This window comes from Dendrobates tinctorius, unplaced genomic scaffold (genome assembly GCF_039654945.1).
Source record: "Dendrobates tinctorius isolate UK_male_01 unplaced genomic scaffold, ASM3965494v1 ptg000057l, whole genome shotgun sequence".
In the NCBI taxonomy this organism is placed as follows: Eukaryota; Metazoa; Chordata; class Amphibia; order Anura; family Dendrobatidae; genus Dendrobates; species Dendrobates tinctorius.
Genome location: NW_027361725.1, coordinates 12,709,179 through 12,727,451, shown reverse-complemented (window position 1 = coordinate 12,727,451; position 18,273 = coordinate 12,709,179). Strand labels below are relative to the sequence as shown.

The window sequence follows — 18,273 nt, the reverse complement described above, 5'->3', positions numbered from 1 at the left end:
CCCAAGGGAGGATGTTACAATAGGTCTTGGCTTTGACACAATAATGGACTTCTACTGTACAGGCCAAATAGAAAATCACACAATGAGTCCTAGTTTTGACAAAATAGTAGCCCCCTCTCCAGGACAAGTTCACAAGATAATCCAATACGTTTTGGTTTTGGTACACTAGTAGTCCACTACTGGACAGATTCACCAGAGCAGTCTCCAATGGGTCTTGGTTTTAATAGAATAATGTCCATATCCTGGACAGGCTCTAGAAGATCCTCTACTGGGTTTTGGTTTTGACACAATGGTGGACCTGTCCAGTAGAAGATCATTACAGACGAATCTAAATGGCTCTCATGTTGACACACTGATTAACTCTTACTAGAACAGGTTTCCAAGCACTCGGCAGAAGACCGTCCCATATGGTGCTAACTTGGATCCTCGAAGATCTACTTTTCATTGGTTGAATCCCAAATTTCCAAGAAGTCCACAACATATAGGCAATATATTGCATTCCTTACAATCTATTCAGATTTTTTCTGCTGAGCGTGATTGCACTTTGTAACGCTCCGCTTGTTTCTATTTTACTGGCCTTTGTTGGAGATTTTCTATGTATAATTCATACCAAAAACTTGTGATGCAGTAACATGGTACTCAGTAAGGGACATAGGGACCCTATAGTAAATACTAAATGGGCCTTCCTCCTCTCTTTTGGTCATTATACCCCCTTTTTTACACTTACAGAAGCACCGTAGATGCTGCACAGTATTACACAACCCATTCAGTGTAATGGTTGGATCTTGACTAATGGCTTCTTTCTTTCTCCATGCAGGACCCCCATGGTGTTGGTGAAGGGGGACATTTTCATGGGTTGCCATTAAATTATCTGTTTGTATGAGTAACACATCACTGGCAGCAAAAAATATCTAATAGGCATTTAGTAATGCACACATCGTAGCCGTTAATGGTGCTTCTTCTTTCTGTACACACAGGTCAGCTCATTTTCTTTTAGGTAATTATTGTTTTCCTATAGGGGGTCTACAGGAAGACGAAAACATTGTTGCCTATTCTGCGAAATATAAACCCTTCAACGCTGGAGCCTGCAATTATTTCAATCACATACAAACAATTATCAATTTATTTCTGTCTCTCGGACTGATGGAAATGGATGTTGGCTGGTAGGTGGTAATCTTTTTTCTATACATATTTATATATTGCGTGTGATCCTGACAGTGGCCTCCAGCAGGTGACATCGGAGGGGGCTTTAATGAAGGAATTTGCTGGGCCGTTCTGCATCTCAGATATTTTATTGACATGATAGATGAATCATATCATTTTCTTTACATCTGGATAACAAAAGGTCAGACTCTCAGCTGGTCTGTAACCCCATAAAACTGCAAATAATCCCGAGCTCAGCATGAACTACGGAAAGATTAATAACGGCTTTACATGCTTAAGGACGTTCTTAGCTGATAGTAACATTCGCCTAGGTACAGATTTATGCAATTACAGTACTACAACTCCTATAGAAATCCTCTTAAAAAAACAAAGCGCAAAATGAAAAATTACTGCATCTTTAAGTGGTTAACTTTTTTATTTTTCCTTCCACATTGCCGTATGAGGTCTTGGAAGATGAGTTGTAGTTTTGAATGACGCCATTCACTTTACCATTTATCGTACTGATAAGAGGGGGAGAAAAAAATTACCAATGTGGTGAAATGATAAAAAAACAGCAATTCTGCCATTGTTTTTTTGTTTTGTTTTTATGGTACTAATTGTAGGGTTATATTGACCTGGTAACATGACTCCATGTCAGTACGATTACGGCAATACAAAATTTGTATAGCTTTTTTTATGATTTAGTGGCTTAATAAAATTCTGGACTGTAAAAAAAATAGGCTTGTATTGCTATTTTTCAAAGACCCCCTAATGTTTTTTTCTCTGTTGGTGATGTATGACAACTTTTTTATTTTCTGCATGTTGAGCTGTTTTTATGGTACAATTTGTAGTATATGTGACGTTTTGATCTCTTTTTTGTTTTTTTTGCAGTTGTTGTGGGAGATGGGGTTACCAAAAAATGGTAATTTTGGCATTTTGCATCAGTTACTTTTCAGTGCTTGATGAATAACACAGCTGGCAATCGAATTGTACTGACCAAGTTCAGAGCTCGAGCCCACTCTTTAGTGCGCAATCACGCGGCTGTATGAATCGGAGAGCGATGTGAAGGCAATGCATGGACTATCCGGCGGCTCCCCCGATCGGAGCACAACAGCTACAAAGAAATGCATGAAGCTATAATTTCTCGAGGGGGGGAGCCACAGGCCAGTCATTGCATTGTGTTCACATATTGCCCTGGTTTATACTGCCAATTGACTGTTCCCTTTATGGTTCACAGATGCCGAGGGCTTGAACATTAATTGCCAAAATTTTATAAAAAGACTTCTACTGATAGCAATAATAGCCACATTGGAATGCCCCTTTCAATAGGGAGGTTTTCCAGCATCCACCTCTAGGATCTCCATTGATTAGCAGACTAAATGGTTCAATTTTTTTATGATGTGAAAAGGCAGAGTACCATACATACTGGTGTGGATACCTCTGGTATTACAGAACAACCCCAAGCATCATCCACTGAAGTCCTTTTATATCTGCTTATGTTCAGATGGCTTATCTTAAAGGGTAATTACCATTTCTTTTCATGGTTGAGATTTGAATAACTGCATCCAGGTCCTGGCCACCAGAGGCAGGGTTACAAAAACTGCACTATGCTGTTTACATAACTCCCAGAGGGATGAATAGGTGTTCCAAAAACAAGCCTTTAGGGAGTCAACTGTATTGCAAAAGTGGGTGAACAGAGCAACCATGACAGCACCAGGTGTTCCCACATCTTATGTATCATGTGGAGCCTTTGCTCCTGTTGATGGCAAGCACATATAATGCTGGTTTATTAGGTTGGATTCCACAAATACTTTTACACTTTTTTTCTTGTCTTCCAACAGCCAAATGGGACTCCTCAAATGAGACTCTGAGTAACGCAGCTCTGTCCCTCCTTCTCCCAGCAGTAAGTCCCAGCCAGAAAATCATCTCCAAACTCTACTGTTTGCTTGTCATGGAAAACTTTACGGTTGCTCTAATTCCTAATTATCTTTATTATAGCAACTAATTAGTAATCAGCCTTACTTACACAGATCATATTTCTGTCCAGCTGCTACACTGATACCTCCACCCTGTGGCAGCCATTGCACTGGTTGTCCATCTGCTGCAGAAAACAATATAAACTTATCACAACTACAAATATAGCTCTCCACAGCACTGCATCACCCTACATCTCATCTGTCTACCACTCTACCCATCCTCTCCACAGTTCTGCACCACCCTACATCTCTTCTGTCTAACACCCTACCCATCAGCTTCATAATGATGCACCATCCTACATGGCATCCTCATCTGTCTAATACCCTATCTGTCCTCTCTACAGTGCTGCACCACCTTATATCTCCTCCTCATCTGTTTACCACCCTACCCATCCTCTCCACAGTCCTGCACTGCCCTATATCTACTCATATGTCTACCACCCTACCTGTCCTCTCCATAGTGCTGCAAGACCCAACATCTCATCTCTCTACCACCCTACTCATACTGTTCACAGTGCAGCACTGCCCTACATTTCCTCCTCATCTGTCTACAACCATACCCATCCTCTCCACAGTGCTGCACCATCCTACATCACATCCTCATCTGTCTACCACCCTATCCATCCTCTCCACAGTGCTGGACTGCCTTACATCTCTTCCTCATCTGTTTACCACCCTACCCATTCACTACACAGTCCTGCACAACCCTACATCTCCTTATCTGTCTATCACCCTACCTGTTCTCTCTATAGTGTTGCACGGCCCTACATCTCCTCATCTGTCAACCACCCTACTCGTACGCTCCACAGTGCAGCACTGCCCTACATTTCCTCCTCATCTGTCTACCACCCTACCTGTCCTCTCCACATTGCAGCACTACCCTACATCTAATCATCTGTCTACCACCCTACTCATACTTTTCACAGTGCAGCACTTCCCTACATCTCCTCATCTGTCTACTACCATACCCATTCTTTTCACGGTGGGGCACCATCCTACATTACATCATCATCTATCTACCACCCTACCCATCCTCTCCACTGTGTTGCATATCCCTGAATCTCCTCATCTGTCTACCACCCTACCTATCCTCTCCATAGTGCTGCATGACCCTACATATCCTCATCTGTCTACCACCCTACTCATACTCTCCACAGTGCAGCACTGCCCTACATCTCCTCCTCATCTGTCTACCACCCTATCTGTCCTCTCCACAGTGCTGCACCCCCTACATCTCCTCATCTGTCTACCACCCTACTCATACTCTTGACAGTGCAGCACTTCACTACATCTACTCATCATCTGTCTACCACCCTACCCATCCTCTCCTTGGTGCTGCATCTCCTAATCATCTGTCTACTACCGTTCCATTTCTCTCCACAGTGCTGCGCTGTCTTACATCTCATCTGTCTACCACACTACCTGTCCTCTCTACAGTGCTTCACCACTTCCTCATCTGTCTACCACACTACCCATCTCCGCGGAGCTGCACCGCCCTAGATCTCTTCACCTTTCCTCTCTGCCACCCTACCTGTCCTCTCCACAGTGCTGTACTGTGTTACATCTCTTCCCCATTTCTGTCTACCAACTTACCCATCCTCTCCACAGTGCTGGTCCGTCCTACATCTCCTCCTCATCTCCGTCTACCACCCTACTAGCCCTCTACATAGTGCTGTACCATCCTACATCTTCTCCTTATCTCTGACCAACATCCTCCATAATCTAAATGTCCAGCTCCTGTCTCTTAAATGTTTCTCGTGCTACACTAGCTCTTTGGAATGTGCTACCTCAAATAATCAGGTTAATTTCCAGCGTCCGCATATTTAAAACATGCCCTCAGAACAAAATGTTTTGCCAGGCTTATCACATTACTTCACTAATATAATTTTTCTCAGTTCTTCTTACAGTTGCCTTTACAATTTTGCCCCTTTGATCATCTGTTTCCCTCACCCTCCATGCGCTCAGTAGCACTTTGTATCTGGAAATATAATACTATTGGTTGGTGATTGAATCATGCAGCTACTTATGAATACTCACTTATTGCAAAGATGGTTGGACAATACACTACGAGCACTTTTTCCTTTTTACATCAGCCTGATTTCCCCATAGAGCGTAAGCTCTTGGGATCATGGCCTGTTTGAATTTTTGAAATGTATTATAGGCCATTTACCGGAACAAAACTTTGAAAGCAATAGGGTTTTTTTTATCACACCACATACAGTATAGCATGCAATGAATAGTTGGTAACAGTAATATTGCAGAAATAATGGGACAATATTGAGAAAATGTAAGACCGCCACATTTGTAAGAGCGGTTGATTGGAGAAAGCCTTATTCAGACGTCTAATGTATCACAAGAACACAACTTCTGATAGGATAGCAAAACAATAAAATTATAGTAAATTTGAATGCCGTTATTGTAATATTCTTGCTAAAAAAATTCTTGGCTGATATGGCCATGTTCTGAAATAAACCCTCTGTGATCCTGGCACCAATGTCTAAAAAAGTCTAAAAGCATTAATGACAAAAATACTTTAAAAAATTCTGTGAGAGCTAAAGGCTGAGAAGTTCATGAAAGAGAACACAAGTAATGAAAGAAATGCGACATTTATATGGAAGGAGGTGAAGTGATCATTTTTTATTTTTCTTAAAATGAGGATATTCAACAGGTGAACTTATGTTCTCGCACAAAAAACCCCAAACAATAAATGCCGCAATATAATTTGTAGGCTGAGATCCACAAATTTTCAAGGAGAACTTCACATCCAAGAACTGTTTTTATATATCCTGGAATGTTCTATCACTGGTGCTATTTAATCTTTAAAGGTGATCACCTACAGCATTTTCTTAATTAAAGAAAATACTGATACATGCCTTTTTTCAAAATTTGTTTTATTTTTTGATTGTACATTTTTTGTTCTATTTTCTGTTCATGATTCAGACTTCCATAGGAAAGTGCATAGGAAGGAAGAGTAGGTGAGCTGTGATATCACCTATTGTGGGTCCTGTGTTATCTACTGTATATAGGTATATTATCAGTCATTGTTCAGAAGGAGGCAGAGGTGAGTTGTGACATCACCAATTGTGAATGGTGGATCCTGTGTTATCTACTATATATAGTTGAGTTATCAGTCAATGTAGAGGTGGGGGAGTGGGTGTGCTGTGACATTATCTATAATATATAGAGATGTAACTTATCAGTCATTGTTCAGGAAGAGGTGAACTGTGACATTGCCCATTGTGAATGGTGGATCATGTTATCTACTGTATATAGAGGTGTTATCAGTCATTGTACAGAAGGAGGAGGAGGTGAGCTGTGACATCTCCTATTGTGAATGTTGGATTCTGTGTTATCTACTGTATATAGAAGTGTTATCAGTCATTGTTTAGGAGGAGGTGAGCTGTGACATCTCCTATTGTGAATGTTGGATCCTGTGTTATCTACTGTATATAGAGGTGTTATCAGTCATTGTTCAGGAGGAGGAGGTGAGCTGTGACATTTAATGCGAATTATGGATCCAGCGTATCGACTCTATTCTAGTATTTATTCTGTTCAAGCTAATTTTTTGCCACTTTTTAAATTGTAAAATACAAAAATAAAGTATAGAAATTTGATATTACCATAACCATACCGACCAGTAAAATTTTTTTAGCACACAACAGCGCTAAAACAAACAAAACCAAACCCCAAAACAGAATTGTTGTTCTTTTATTCCAATTCCACCCAACTTGGATCACCTCATATGGTTTTGTTGACCTGACAATACAAAAAAAATATGTCTCTTGGAAGGCAAGGAGGTAAAAACGAAAGCGAAAAAAAGTACAATGTCCGTGACTCTAAAGGGTTGAAAAACAGAAAATTGGTGAATTTCCACTACACAATCCATCCCTGCATTATAGGCTTATTCCAAACCCAACTCCAGTTCTGATTTGAAACCAACTGGTGTTAAAGGCCGCTAACAGAAATGGTGTAAGCCTTCATGCACATAGCTGGACGACTGATCCATACATATTCTGTACTGCGCAGAGCTGTAATACTATGATTACCATAGAAGTTTGTAGAGCCGTTCTGTATCTGTGCACGGGGCTAATAACAATTTCTTTATTGATGGGACTGGCGCTCACAATGGTGCAACATTTCTACTTATTTATCTGGATACTTACGTAAATGTGGATTAATTGGAGCTGAAACAAAATGAGAAAAATACACATTACAATACATCCCATATAGTCAAAGGTAATATTACGTTATCATGCATTTCACATAGAATTTTCACAACATTAGTATTTTGAAAAAATATTTCATATGCAAGTATTCTCTAAAGAGAAGAGGAGGACTAGAACTTTAGCACCACCTATAAAGTAACGATCCTAAGTCACTATCAAGCCTTACAATATGACTTGGGGTAACAGCCAAACCAGAATTTCAATTTGCAGACACAATGTTTTGGGGTGCTCCCTCTCGTCAGTGCTAGGTGTGAGATCTGGTTTGGCTGGGTGAGAGGCATCTGACCGGAATCCATGGGATAACGTTTCTGCTTGGATCATGGTCCGATGCCTCCCACCAAGCCAAACCAGATATCACACTTTGCACTGATGAGGGGCAATATCCCTAAACACTTTGTCTTTTAGCTTTTACCCTACGTCATATGGCAAGGCTCATTAAAGGGTCAATAGTGACTTTAAGAGTTGCTACTTCCAATTGGTGGCACTAGAGGTCTAGTCCTCTTCCTCTCTGAAGAGGCAATTTGCATATTTAGTTTTAAGGAGGAGTATGCATGGCATATACAGTAAGTCTCCTCACATTGGCATTCAAGGCTTGGCATGTCACTCTCCATAAGGAAAAATTATACCCCTTGAAAAACAAATATCCAAATATGAGAGATTTAGTTAAAAACTATATACAGTACTCAGTTAGCCCTGTTACAGCACTTTTTTTAAAGGTGACCCGTCATCAAGTTTCTCTATCCCAGACCAATGCCATCTATGCATGGGTGCTGTAATGCTGATTCCATCCATAGCTTTACTTTAGAAATCTGGGTTTATGTTTTAGAGAAATGTATTGCTTAATAATTGTACAAAAGAGCAGCAAGTGCAGTGGGCGGACATTGCCTTTACAGCTCTGCTGCCTCTTCCCTCTTCTCCATGCCCGCTGCCTGTCTCTTTTCTCTTGTAAGTAATTGACAGGGTACAATTCTTTCCGTGACCAATCTCCCCCGCCGGAAACCTGGTGTAAGCACCATTATTCACAGTGATGGTGCATGCACAGAAAACTCCTGATAAGAGAGACTCTGTGTGCGGTGGGATCTCGATAGTTTGCAGACCATGCAAGACATTGACTGTCTTCTTCTCTAGGATGACCGGCACAGAAGAAGGGAAACAGTCTTCTTTACTCCTGCTGCTTGCTTCCACGTCAGCCGTCCTAGAAATGGGAAGCGTTTCACACGATCTGCAAACTACGCAGATCCCACCAGTCACTCATATTCTTCTTCATCAGGAGTTTTCTGTGTATGCCCCATCACTGGGAAGGATGGCGCTTGAACTAGATTGTGGGCTAGGGAGGCATTCTGCGGACAGTAAGGCTAGAGAGGAGAGGCAGCAGACCTGTAAGTGGACCGCCCGCCCTTCGCACTTGCCGCTCATTTGCAAATCTTTTCAAGAGCACATTTCTTTGTAACACAAAAACAGGTTTCTAAAGTAAAGCTATAGATGATATCAGCATTACAGCACCCATACAGAGATGGCTTTAGTTTGGGATAGAAAAACCTAATGACAGGTTCTCTCTAAACGTTTATTCTCATGTTTGATATGAGAGATCACCTCTACTTTAATATCTCTGTAAACTTGACTACTAGGACCCCCCCCCACTAATCCTAAAAAAGGGACTTGGAAATTTCATGTCAGAATGGAGCAATGGTAGCCAGTAGAGTTGAAAAAAATTGAAAAAAATGTTTGTTCTACCCTAGCAATCCATGGTAGCTGGACATGAGCAACCGTCACTTTTACAGCTGCCATTCTGTTTCTTTCTGGCATATTTGGCCTGGCATTACAAAGTCCCATAATGTTTGTTGATCACTGCCTTGGATCTGATGCCATGGAGGACTGGGCTAAATGCCAAAAGAGCACATCTTTTTGCTCAAGTCTAGTCTTCTTAGCTTCATTAATTTTCTACAGCACTGCCAGGGTTAGCCAAGTACATCACTTAGCTATTTTCAGCAGTTCCATACTCTAAGTATAGAGCAGTGTTGGCGAATGCTCTATTTTAACAGGAAGAGGAGTTGAACTCTTCTCTGAATTTCCCAGAGAGGAGCATTGCACGGAAAATTCGCCTCCTTACCTTGGCATGCCAGAGCCAGTATGTCACTCTCCACAAGGAGAAACGTTACCCCTTAGACCCCATTTTAACAGTGCATTTCCAAGCCCCTTATCAGAATCTGCTCTTCATTCTTGAGATCAATAGGGGCAACAATTGCTACTATGGGAATAATCCTAAAACTTTCAGCATCTCAAAGCACATAGGAGATTAGGTGATGGTTCGATGAAAGGTCCATATTAGCATTTACATCCCATCTATCTGACCGTCTGCTTTTTGATAACTTACACACAATAGTAAAGGGGGCAGATATAACATATCAACAATATCCAACCAAACCGAATATCATCGGTATGGACAGACACTTACCACTGTACTTGATAATTCGGATGGCTGAGTCCCCCTCTCCAAATCTGTTGATAGGGGTGAGTCGAATTTCATAGGGTTCTGGCTTGACAAGTTTAGTCAAGTTATTAGTAATTAACTCTCCTTTTTTAATGGGTCCATCAACTGAAATCTCCGTTTCCCACCAGCGTTGTTGACCAGCCTGTCATTAACGAAAGGGAGAAATTCTCTATTAACACTTCATATTATGAGACCACCATTACATTTCAAAAATAGTACGCAGCTCTGATAATCTTCTTGTCTACAGCATGCAGATGAGTAAAAACTGAATAAATTTTTCATTTGAAGAAGTGGTCAGTGGTCACCATCGAAAAGTATTTTATCAAAATCCAATATGTCCAGTATTGTTTCATGCAAGAACTAGAAAAAAGGTTCTGTTCATGTTTGCACCAGCTTGGACCAGTGGAAATGTAATTAATTAGATGATAGCATCTTGTATCCATTGAAGGGGTTCACCAGTGGCTAAAATATTTTTTAAAAGGCCAAAATTGATCTTCCACACCCCCTATTCCTGTACTTACGTGACCCCTCCTGATCTCTTCTTCCTGGATAAGGCTCCAGACATAGGCGGAATATACCCAATCACTGTCCACATTGGTGACTAGCCTCGGTCAGTGATTGGCTTGAAGGGTGTTTCCTGCCATTTATTTTGTATCAAGATAAATTTAGGAAGTAGAAACCAGGGCAGAACTGGGGAAGCTTCGGAAAGGAAGCTGTGGGAATTGGTCAAGGAGAGTATTACTATTTTCATGTTTTCCCAGTTTGCATTACAAATCATTTTTCACTGCTGGACACCCCTTTAAGCCTCCTTTAAAAATCATGATGCAAGAAGCAGGAGACATCTTAAAGAAGCAAGTTTTTTTTTATTAATTACTTAATGACAGTTGCAAAAAATTCAGCACTAGAGATAAGCAAATATCTTCGGTTCTCTCTTATTCGGCAAGCTATAGCACTTACCGAATAAGCTGCAGAGGGAACCCGGCTTCCTTGATCACGGCGTCTGAACAGTTGATCGGTGCCGCAGCTGCTTGTGTCTTGGCTGTGTCAGTCACAGCACATGCATGGAGAGCCCAACACACAGGATCTCCATGCATATTCGCTCGTCTCTAGTCAGCACAAAGTTCACACCTCTAGGCACAGATGGGCCCCTTCGGCTCTGCTCTAGGTCACATTTTAAAGGGGTTCTCTAGCATTTAAAAACAAATATGGCTGCTTTCTTCCAAAATAGAACTATAACAAGTCCACATGTGGCATGTGCTATTTACAGCTCAACTCCATTTCCTACAATAGGGCTGGGTTCCAATATCGGAGACAAACTAAAGGCAGGCGGAGGCAGGGCACTGTTTCAGGAAAAAAGAATAGATTTTTTTTTCATCTTGTACAACTATTTTTCTATGGTTTTAAAAGATTTGCCTGCTCTTACAAATTGCATCACTGTCCTACTGATAGCATCTAATACCCTCTGCAGTCTTGACCTTTTCCCTCCTTTTGTGTTTTAAGACCCCGTCTCACATAGCGAGATCGCTAGTCAGATCACTGAAACATCACAGATTTTGTGACGCAACAGCGACCTCGCCAGCGGTCTCGCTACATGTGACACATAGCGGCGACCGGCCCCCCGCTGGATATCGCTGATTGTGCTCGAATGTCCTGGGCCATTTTTTGATTGCTGGTGTCCCACTGGCCAGCATGCATTTTTGTGTTTGACGCCGACGAGCGACCTCGTGGGCGACTCAGAACTCAGGGACACAGGCGTGAGTCGTCAGAATAGCAGCTGTGTGACAAGGTCCCAACGACCGCCGAGGTTATACGTATCGTTGCTGCGTCATTGAGTAGATCTGCCTGTTTGACAGCTTACTAGCGACCATGTAGCGACGCACCAGCGATCCTTAGCAGGTCGTATTGTTGTCGAGATCGCTGGAGCGTCGCTATGTGTAATGGTACCCTTACTCCTCCTAAGTATCTTCAATCTCACAGTTTAGATGCTGCTACCAATTGTGATGATGGAAATTAAAGGGAATGTGTCACTAGGGTTTTGCTATATAATCTGAGGACAGCAGGAAACAGGGACTGAAATACAGATTTTAACCAAGTGTCACTTATCAAGCTGTGCAGTTATTACTTGCAATGAAGGTTTTATCATCAGGAGATTATCAATGCCCTGACTAAAGGGCCTGTTACACATAGCGATATCGCTAGCAATATCACCGATTTTGTGACGCAGCAGCGATATCACTAGCGATATCGCTACATGTGATACTCACCTCCGACCGGCTCCCCCACTGGTTTTCGGTGATCGCGCGAGATCGGCCTGGACTATTTCTCGTCATCGGCTTCCTGCTGGCGCCGACGAGTGAGCCGTGGACGCAGGCGGAAGACGGTCACCATCGCCTCGTCTGACAGGTGAGTACGACCGCCGACCGCTGCTGCATCGCTGGTGATATCTGCCTGTGTGGCAGCTCACTAGAGACCATTTAGCGATGTACCAGCGATCCTGACCGGGTCGTATCATGGTCGGGATCGCTGGTGCATCACTAAATGTAACAGGGCCTTAACTGCTTCATGCCAAGTCATCCGACCACACCTCCTCCTCTGATAAACAGCTTACTGTCTATAGATATTGTTCATACAGGGCCTAATGGGGCCGAGAATAGCTTTCATGTTACATTTAAGATGTCTGATTGTCTCACAACTGCTGCACCCAGTAAAGGCGCCGTCTCACATAACGAGATCGTTAGCGAGATCGCTGAAACGTCACAGGTTTTATGACTCAACAATGACCTCTCCAGTGATCTCGCTACGTGTGACACAAGGGTTTTGCCACCAAGTATTAAGTCTGGTTTGCCAGAGGGATCAAATACTTATTTCTCACTGCAAAATGCAAATAAATTTATATAATTTATACAATGTGATTTACTGGATTTTATTTTTGATATTCTAGCTCTCAATGTTAAAATTAACCTCCCCTTAAAATTATAGACTTTTCATATCTTTGTCAGTGGGTAAACTTACAAAATCAGCAAGGGATCAAATAATTATTTCCTTCATAGTAGACAGATAGATAATAAATAGATGGATAATAGATAGATAGATAGATAGATAGATAGATATAATAGATGGGAGCTGAGGTGACCAGTAATGACAAAAAACACTGAGAAAACATTGTAACTAATGTCTGTCCAGCCTCATAGAATCATAGAATTGTAGAGTTGGAAGGGACCTCCATTATTAAGCTTCCATTAATAATTACATCATTTAATTGTTAAAGTTTAGATAACGATTTGCTAACGAAAAGAACAAAAGCAACTTTCCAGAGCAATGGCTCCATCTATAAAAGATTCAGTTCTGGCATTGGCATCTATAAAAACGCTGATAAAACACAGGACACTGTAATATGAAGAACACATCTTTGACAACTTCTTTCACTAACTCGAAATATGAATACCAAAAATGTTTTCATCATGATTTTTTTTTCTGTTTACTTTAAAATGAAAATGACAATTAATTTTCTTACTTATTTGTTGATATTTTTGTTTTTGGCGAGATGAACTGTACTATTTTTTAGCTGCCAATCTGATGTGTGTGTGTGTATATATATATATATATACAGTATATATATATATATATATACATTTTTTTTTATCAAACTATTGAGATTATTCAGGAAGAGACAGACTGCCGTATAACTCGTGCGAGGATCACATCGTAATCCTCATACTAGCTATCTGGTCTCCTGACCTGATCTTGACAGTTGCATAGAAATACATCACACTGTCATGCTCAAGTCAGGAGAGGTGCCGGGCCAGTCCGTGCAGTGTGATCATTGCAGGAGTTATACGGCCATCTGTCTCTGCCCTTAGGCTGATGAAATCCTTTAATAGAGAACAGAGAAAAACACAACTATATCCGGAGGCTCACTATTAGTGTTTCTGCCTACCATATATCAGGTCTTGATTTTTTAAACCTGTCTGAGACGATGGAAAAGAAGTTGTAAAAAAAAAAAAATGTAAGTGCTCCAAGAGTCAACCAGTACTGTTGTAGTTTAACCTACGTCTGGTGTAAGAGAAAATACATAGGGTATAAATGCATTTTATGATGCCACCAGGCATGATCATAGCACAGAATTATAAAAGGTGAGAACAAAATAAATTAAACTTCATTGACTTGTCCCATATTTACTTTTTTCACAGGATTTCTTCAAAGATTTCTTACTTTACTTGTGCCATAAAGAACCATGGAGCTGTGTATATTGACGAAAAAAGACAAGATCCCCCAATGTATGCAGATTTCGTAATCGGATCATATCCTCTATTTATACTCACTTTAGACACCCCCAGACAGAATATACAGACCTTAAATCCTTCATCTATACATACCCATGACCATACCCCCCATCTCTACCTACCCGAGATGACGACCATCTACACACCCCAGAATATTCCTTTAGATTCTGGCTTTTTCCCATCCCTGCACTTCCTTTCATTCCAGGACACATCAGACCAAACCATGTCTCCATACATAAAATCACAAGGCCCTTTGGGTTTCTTTACATGTACCCTATCAAAAGGTTTTGTACTTTGTACATATTCGATGAACACTTATTCAGGTGGGGGAAAGGCTTTTCTAATAAGTGGGTACTTATTAAAGGGGTTGTCCTCTACTTTAAAAGTTAAACATAATGGTCCCAATGTGGTATAAGTTATATAAGTAAAACCTATACTCACCTCCCAAACTGGCAGCGCTCCTTCCTTCATGCTTGGTACTGTGTCCCCCTGCCAGTCCTGATATACGGCAGAAGGGTGGCTGGGAGGATGATGTCAACATCCGGCGGCTGCAGGCAATTTTTTTTTGTTTTTTACACTTCTTTGAGACCATTAAGTTTAACATGTAGAGGAAGTGACAATCCCTTTAAGGTTTTAAAATGGGTAATATATGTTAATTTATATTTTCAGCCTTATACCGGACAGAGAGATAAGTACAGTAGATGAAAAACAACTTAAGACAAAGATGTATGGAAATGTGACACATATACAAATATGTTTGACTGATATTATTATTATTATTATTATTAATATTATTACTATTATATTTCTACTGTCAGGCTTTCCTGTTCTCATTTCATTCTGTATTCATCCAGCATTTTTATGTCTTTTTTTTATTCCAGTTAGACCCACAGTGGGGATTTTGCTATTTATACAAAGAGACTGAAAACCATCTGTATTTTTAATTAATCCCATTAGGGCCCCAGCAGGTTTACAATGATAATAATTTACTCTTGGATATAAATAGAGTCCGTGTTACTGAAAAAACAATCCCTGTTATCTAGACATGACTCATAGTCACACAGCAGGACTGACCAACAGGATTTTTGTTTTATGATTTATTAAGGCGAGCAGAAAATAATCTCAAAACTTGTCATGAATTTTGCCTATTTTGTCATGAATTTTGCTTAAAGAACACTGGACATAGAGCACCATTGCTGGATAATTTAATTCCAAATGTAGTTTAATAGGATTCACAAAAATAACAGTTGAAACACATTAAAAGCAAAAATATGAAACATTTAATACATCAACTTCTACCCGACCTTGGGTTACGCCTGTTGGCTTTTTCCTGCCTGTCCCAGGAAGAAAATGACAAGCGAAACCCACGATCCAGTGCATTAATCTCATTAAAAAATGTTGGCTTTAGGTGAAACTTTCTCTTTAAACTAGGATATACATCACTCAGAAATATTCTTTCTATCAAAAGATGGACCTCACTAGGCATTACGATCTGATACTGATATGAACTGGAACTACAATAAACATAATCTATTGTAGAAAAAGAAGACATGTAATTATAATAAATACAGGTCAATTTACATTTTTAAACTAAGATTTTAAACTTTTAGCTGCCTGCAGTCACCAATAGGGGGAGCTGAACAACTTGCATAGTTTACAGTATGCAATAAACTCCTGAGCTCCTTCAAGAGGTTGCAGAGACATCACTTAACTGACTGCAGAGGGATTACAGAGCGCTATATCAGAAAAATGATGTTCCCACCCCCATGAAGATGTAGTATGAAATTACTCAGCATAGGACCTGGCATTACAAGGAAATTTATTATTAGCAAATCAATAAAATCCCCTGCTGTTTTATGATAGCCTGAAGTCTAATACTTATAGGTTGATTTTGGGATGCTGCCGTTACTGCAATAGAGAGAAGCTATAAGACCACAGCGTCTGGATTCTCCTACCCTTGCACTAAAAAGAAGCACTTCACCTTCTTTTTAAATGGTGTTAATTTATTTTGCCAGTACGTGAGTTAATTGCCCATGTTGGGAGCTTTTGGAGTCTGGGCTCTCAACTTTTCAACTGAACTAGCCGCTCCTATCCCCTATGCAATCTGGGTCCTGACTGAAACACATCGTCAGAGCTAGCTTATGCTGCATGGCTAGGATGAGAGTTGTTATATGAGATGAGTTTGGTTGATTTATCTGTGACTGTTGCATGGGTTTGTAAGTGTGATAATTGCCTTTCCTTCTCCTACTTCAGTTTTTCCTCATCCTCCACTCCCCGATGCATTCCTCTGTTATATGTGAGTGAATATTTGTATGCCTGGTCTTTTCAGTTGGCCTTTTTCGTGTTACTTTGTTCGTCTGGTTGCTGTACGAACGGCTGCTCCCCTCGTCCCTGGGTGAGGAAGGGTACAGATGGAGGGTGGATACAGGAGATAAGGCAAGTTACATGGCCCCAGCATCTTCACCTTCAGAAGTTACCGAGGGAATAGGAGGAGCTAGGGCATCCCCTAGCGTTAAGGACAGAGAAGGAGCTCCTGATTCCGTGTCACTCGACAACCGAGTTGTGACAGCTGCACTCTGTATTCTGTTTATGGATTGCTGGAGCAAGTGTGGAGAATCTGATCAGCTCCTCCTCCTGAGTAGTTGAATAATTCCATAATATATTCATTGGTTGGACATGGATAGCGAAGGGCCCTTGTGCAGATTACAGGTCAGGACCCCCTACATCATGCCCTACCTGCATATGCATATTTACATGCATAATCATAATAGACTCACACATAAAAAATATGCACATTAACACATTATGCAGGCATGCACCCATTACACACATATATTTATAGCACACACATATACATATGAATAGACACCTAACATGTATGTACATGGAAATTTTATAATGCACATATTTTTTTTCCACCTTCCCACTTTCACAGCCATAAATTTTATATTTTTTTATATAGACATAACGGTATGAGGTCTATTTTTTTTTGCTAGATGAATTAGTTTTTTATTTTTTTGTCATAGACAAATGTAAGTGTTATATTTATATTAACTTTTTGTTATGTGTTTAAATAGAGGCTTTTTTGTTAACTCCATTTATTGATTACCATAAATAGGTTTACTGTATTGAACTGCTTATTAAGAGTACAGAGATACCAAATATGAGTGTCATTTACTGGTTTGCAATGGTTTATTTAAAAAAGTGTATTACAAAAATATATTTTTTGTTAAAGTTTTTTGCTCCATTTTTAGTAACTTTATGAAAATAAAAACTCTTGTTGGCTTCCATAATATATTTTTATGTACCAGTACAATATGCTGGTAAAGTAGAAGAATACCAATTAGATCTTTAGGCAGAGACAATTTTTTTATACTTAATAGTGAAGGCTGTGGCTGTTACATTGCAGCTATGCAGGTACCTGCAAGCTCCACTAGATGGCAATAGAGTGGAAGGAGGACAGCATGTCTGCAAGAGTAGACCTGCAGCGGTGCAGTGAGGCTATCTCTAGGTGGCAGCAGAGTAGTCAAACAAGCCCAGTCAAAAGCTAGACCGTCACAGAGTACAAAGGGAAAAAACAAGCAGAGTCAGCAGAGCGCCAGAGGGTCAATACTAGTCCAAAGAAGAAGTACCAGAAGCAAGAGACAAAGTCAGGTCAGAGTCAAAGCCGAGTCTAACACCAGGAAATCCAAAAACAAAGGGAATCACTAAGATGGGACGGGCAGAGAGGAAGGAACAGACACGGGCAAAGTCACTAAGCGCAGCAGGACAAACCAGGGTACTACTAGAGTCAGATACACACACTGTAGGCAGAAAATATAACTGACATCGAAAGCAGAATTCAGTGTGGAGAAATAGCCGACCTGAAACCAAAACAAGGCAAGGTAAAGTTATCCCCTGACATGACCAGACTGAGAAGAGGGGCAGACAGGACTCAAAACCCGATCTGGATCATGACAGTACCCTTCTCTCATGTTTCCCAGGATAACGTGCATGAAACACCCAAACCAGACGATCAGTATGGACAGATCGCGCTGGAACCCAAGATCAATCCTCAGGAGGACCATAACCCCACTAATGGACCAAGTACTGAAGTGAACTGCGAACTCTCCGAGAATCGACAATCCGTTCAACTTCATATTCAGTTTGACCAC

The 18,273-nt window shown here is 40.7% G+C and overlaps 1 protein-coding gene across 2 annotated transcripts in view; it reads right to left on the bottom strand.

Annotated features, from left to right (window-relative positions):
* MDGA2 (MAM domain containing glycosylphosphatidylinositol anchor 2) overlaps positions 1-18,273 on the bottom strand; it is a 1,066,479-nt gene that overhangs the window by 33,346 nt on the left and 1,014,860 nt on the right. For both annotated transcript variants that reach the window (XM_073577764.1, XM_073577765.1), the window contains exons 11-12: positions 9,801-9,978; positions 7,283-7,303 (exon numbers count right to left, since the gene is read on the bottom strand). In XM_073577764.1, coding sequence (XP_073433865.1) covers positions 7,283-7,303; positions 9,801-9,978 — 199 coding nt within the window. The remainder of the gene's footprint in view (positions 1-7,282; positions 7,304-9,800; positions 9,979-18,273) is intronic.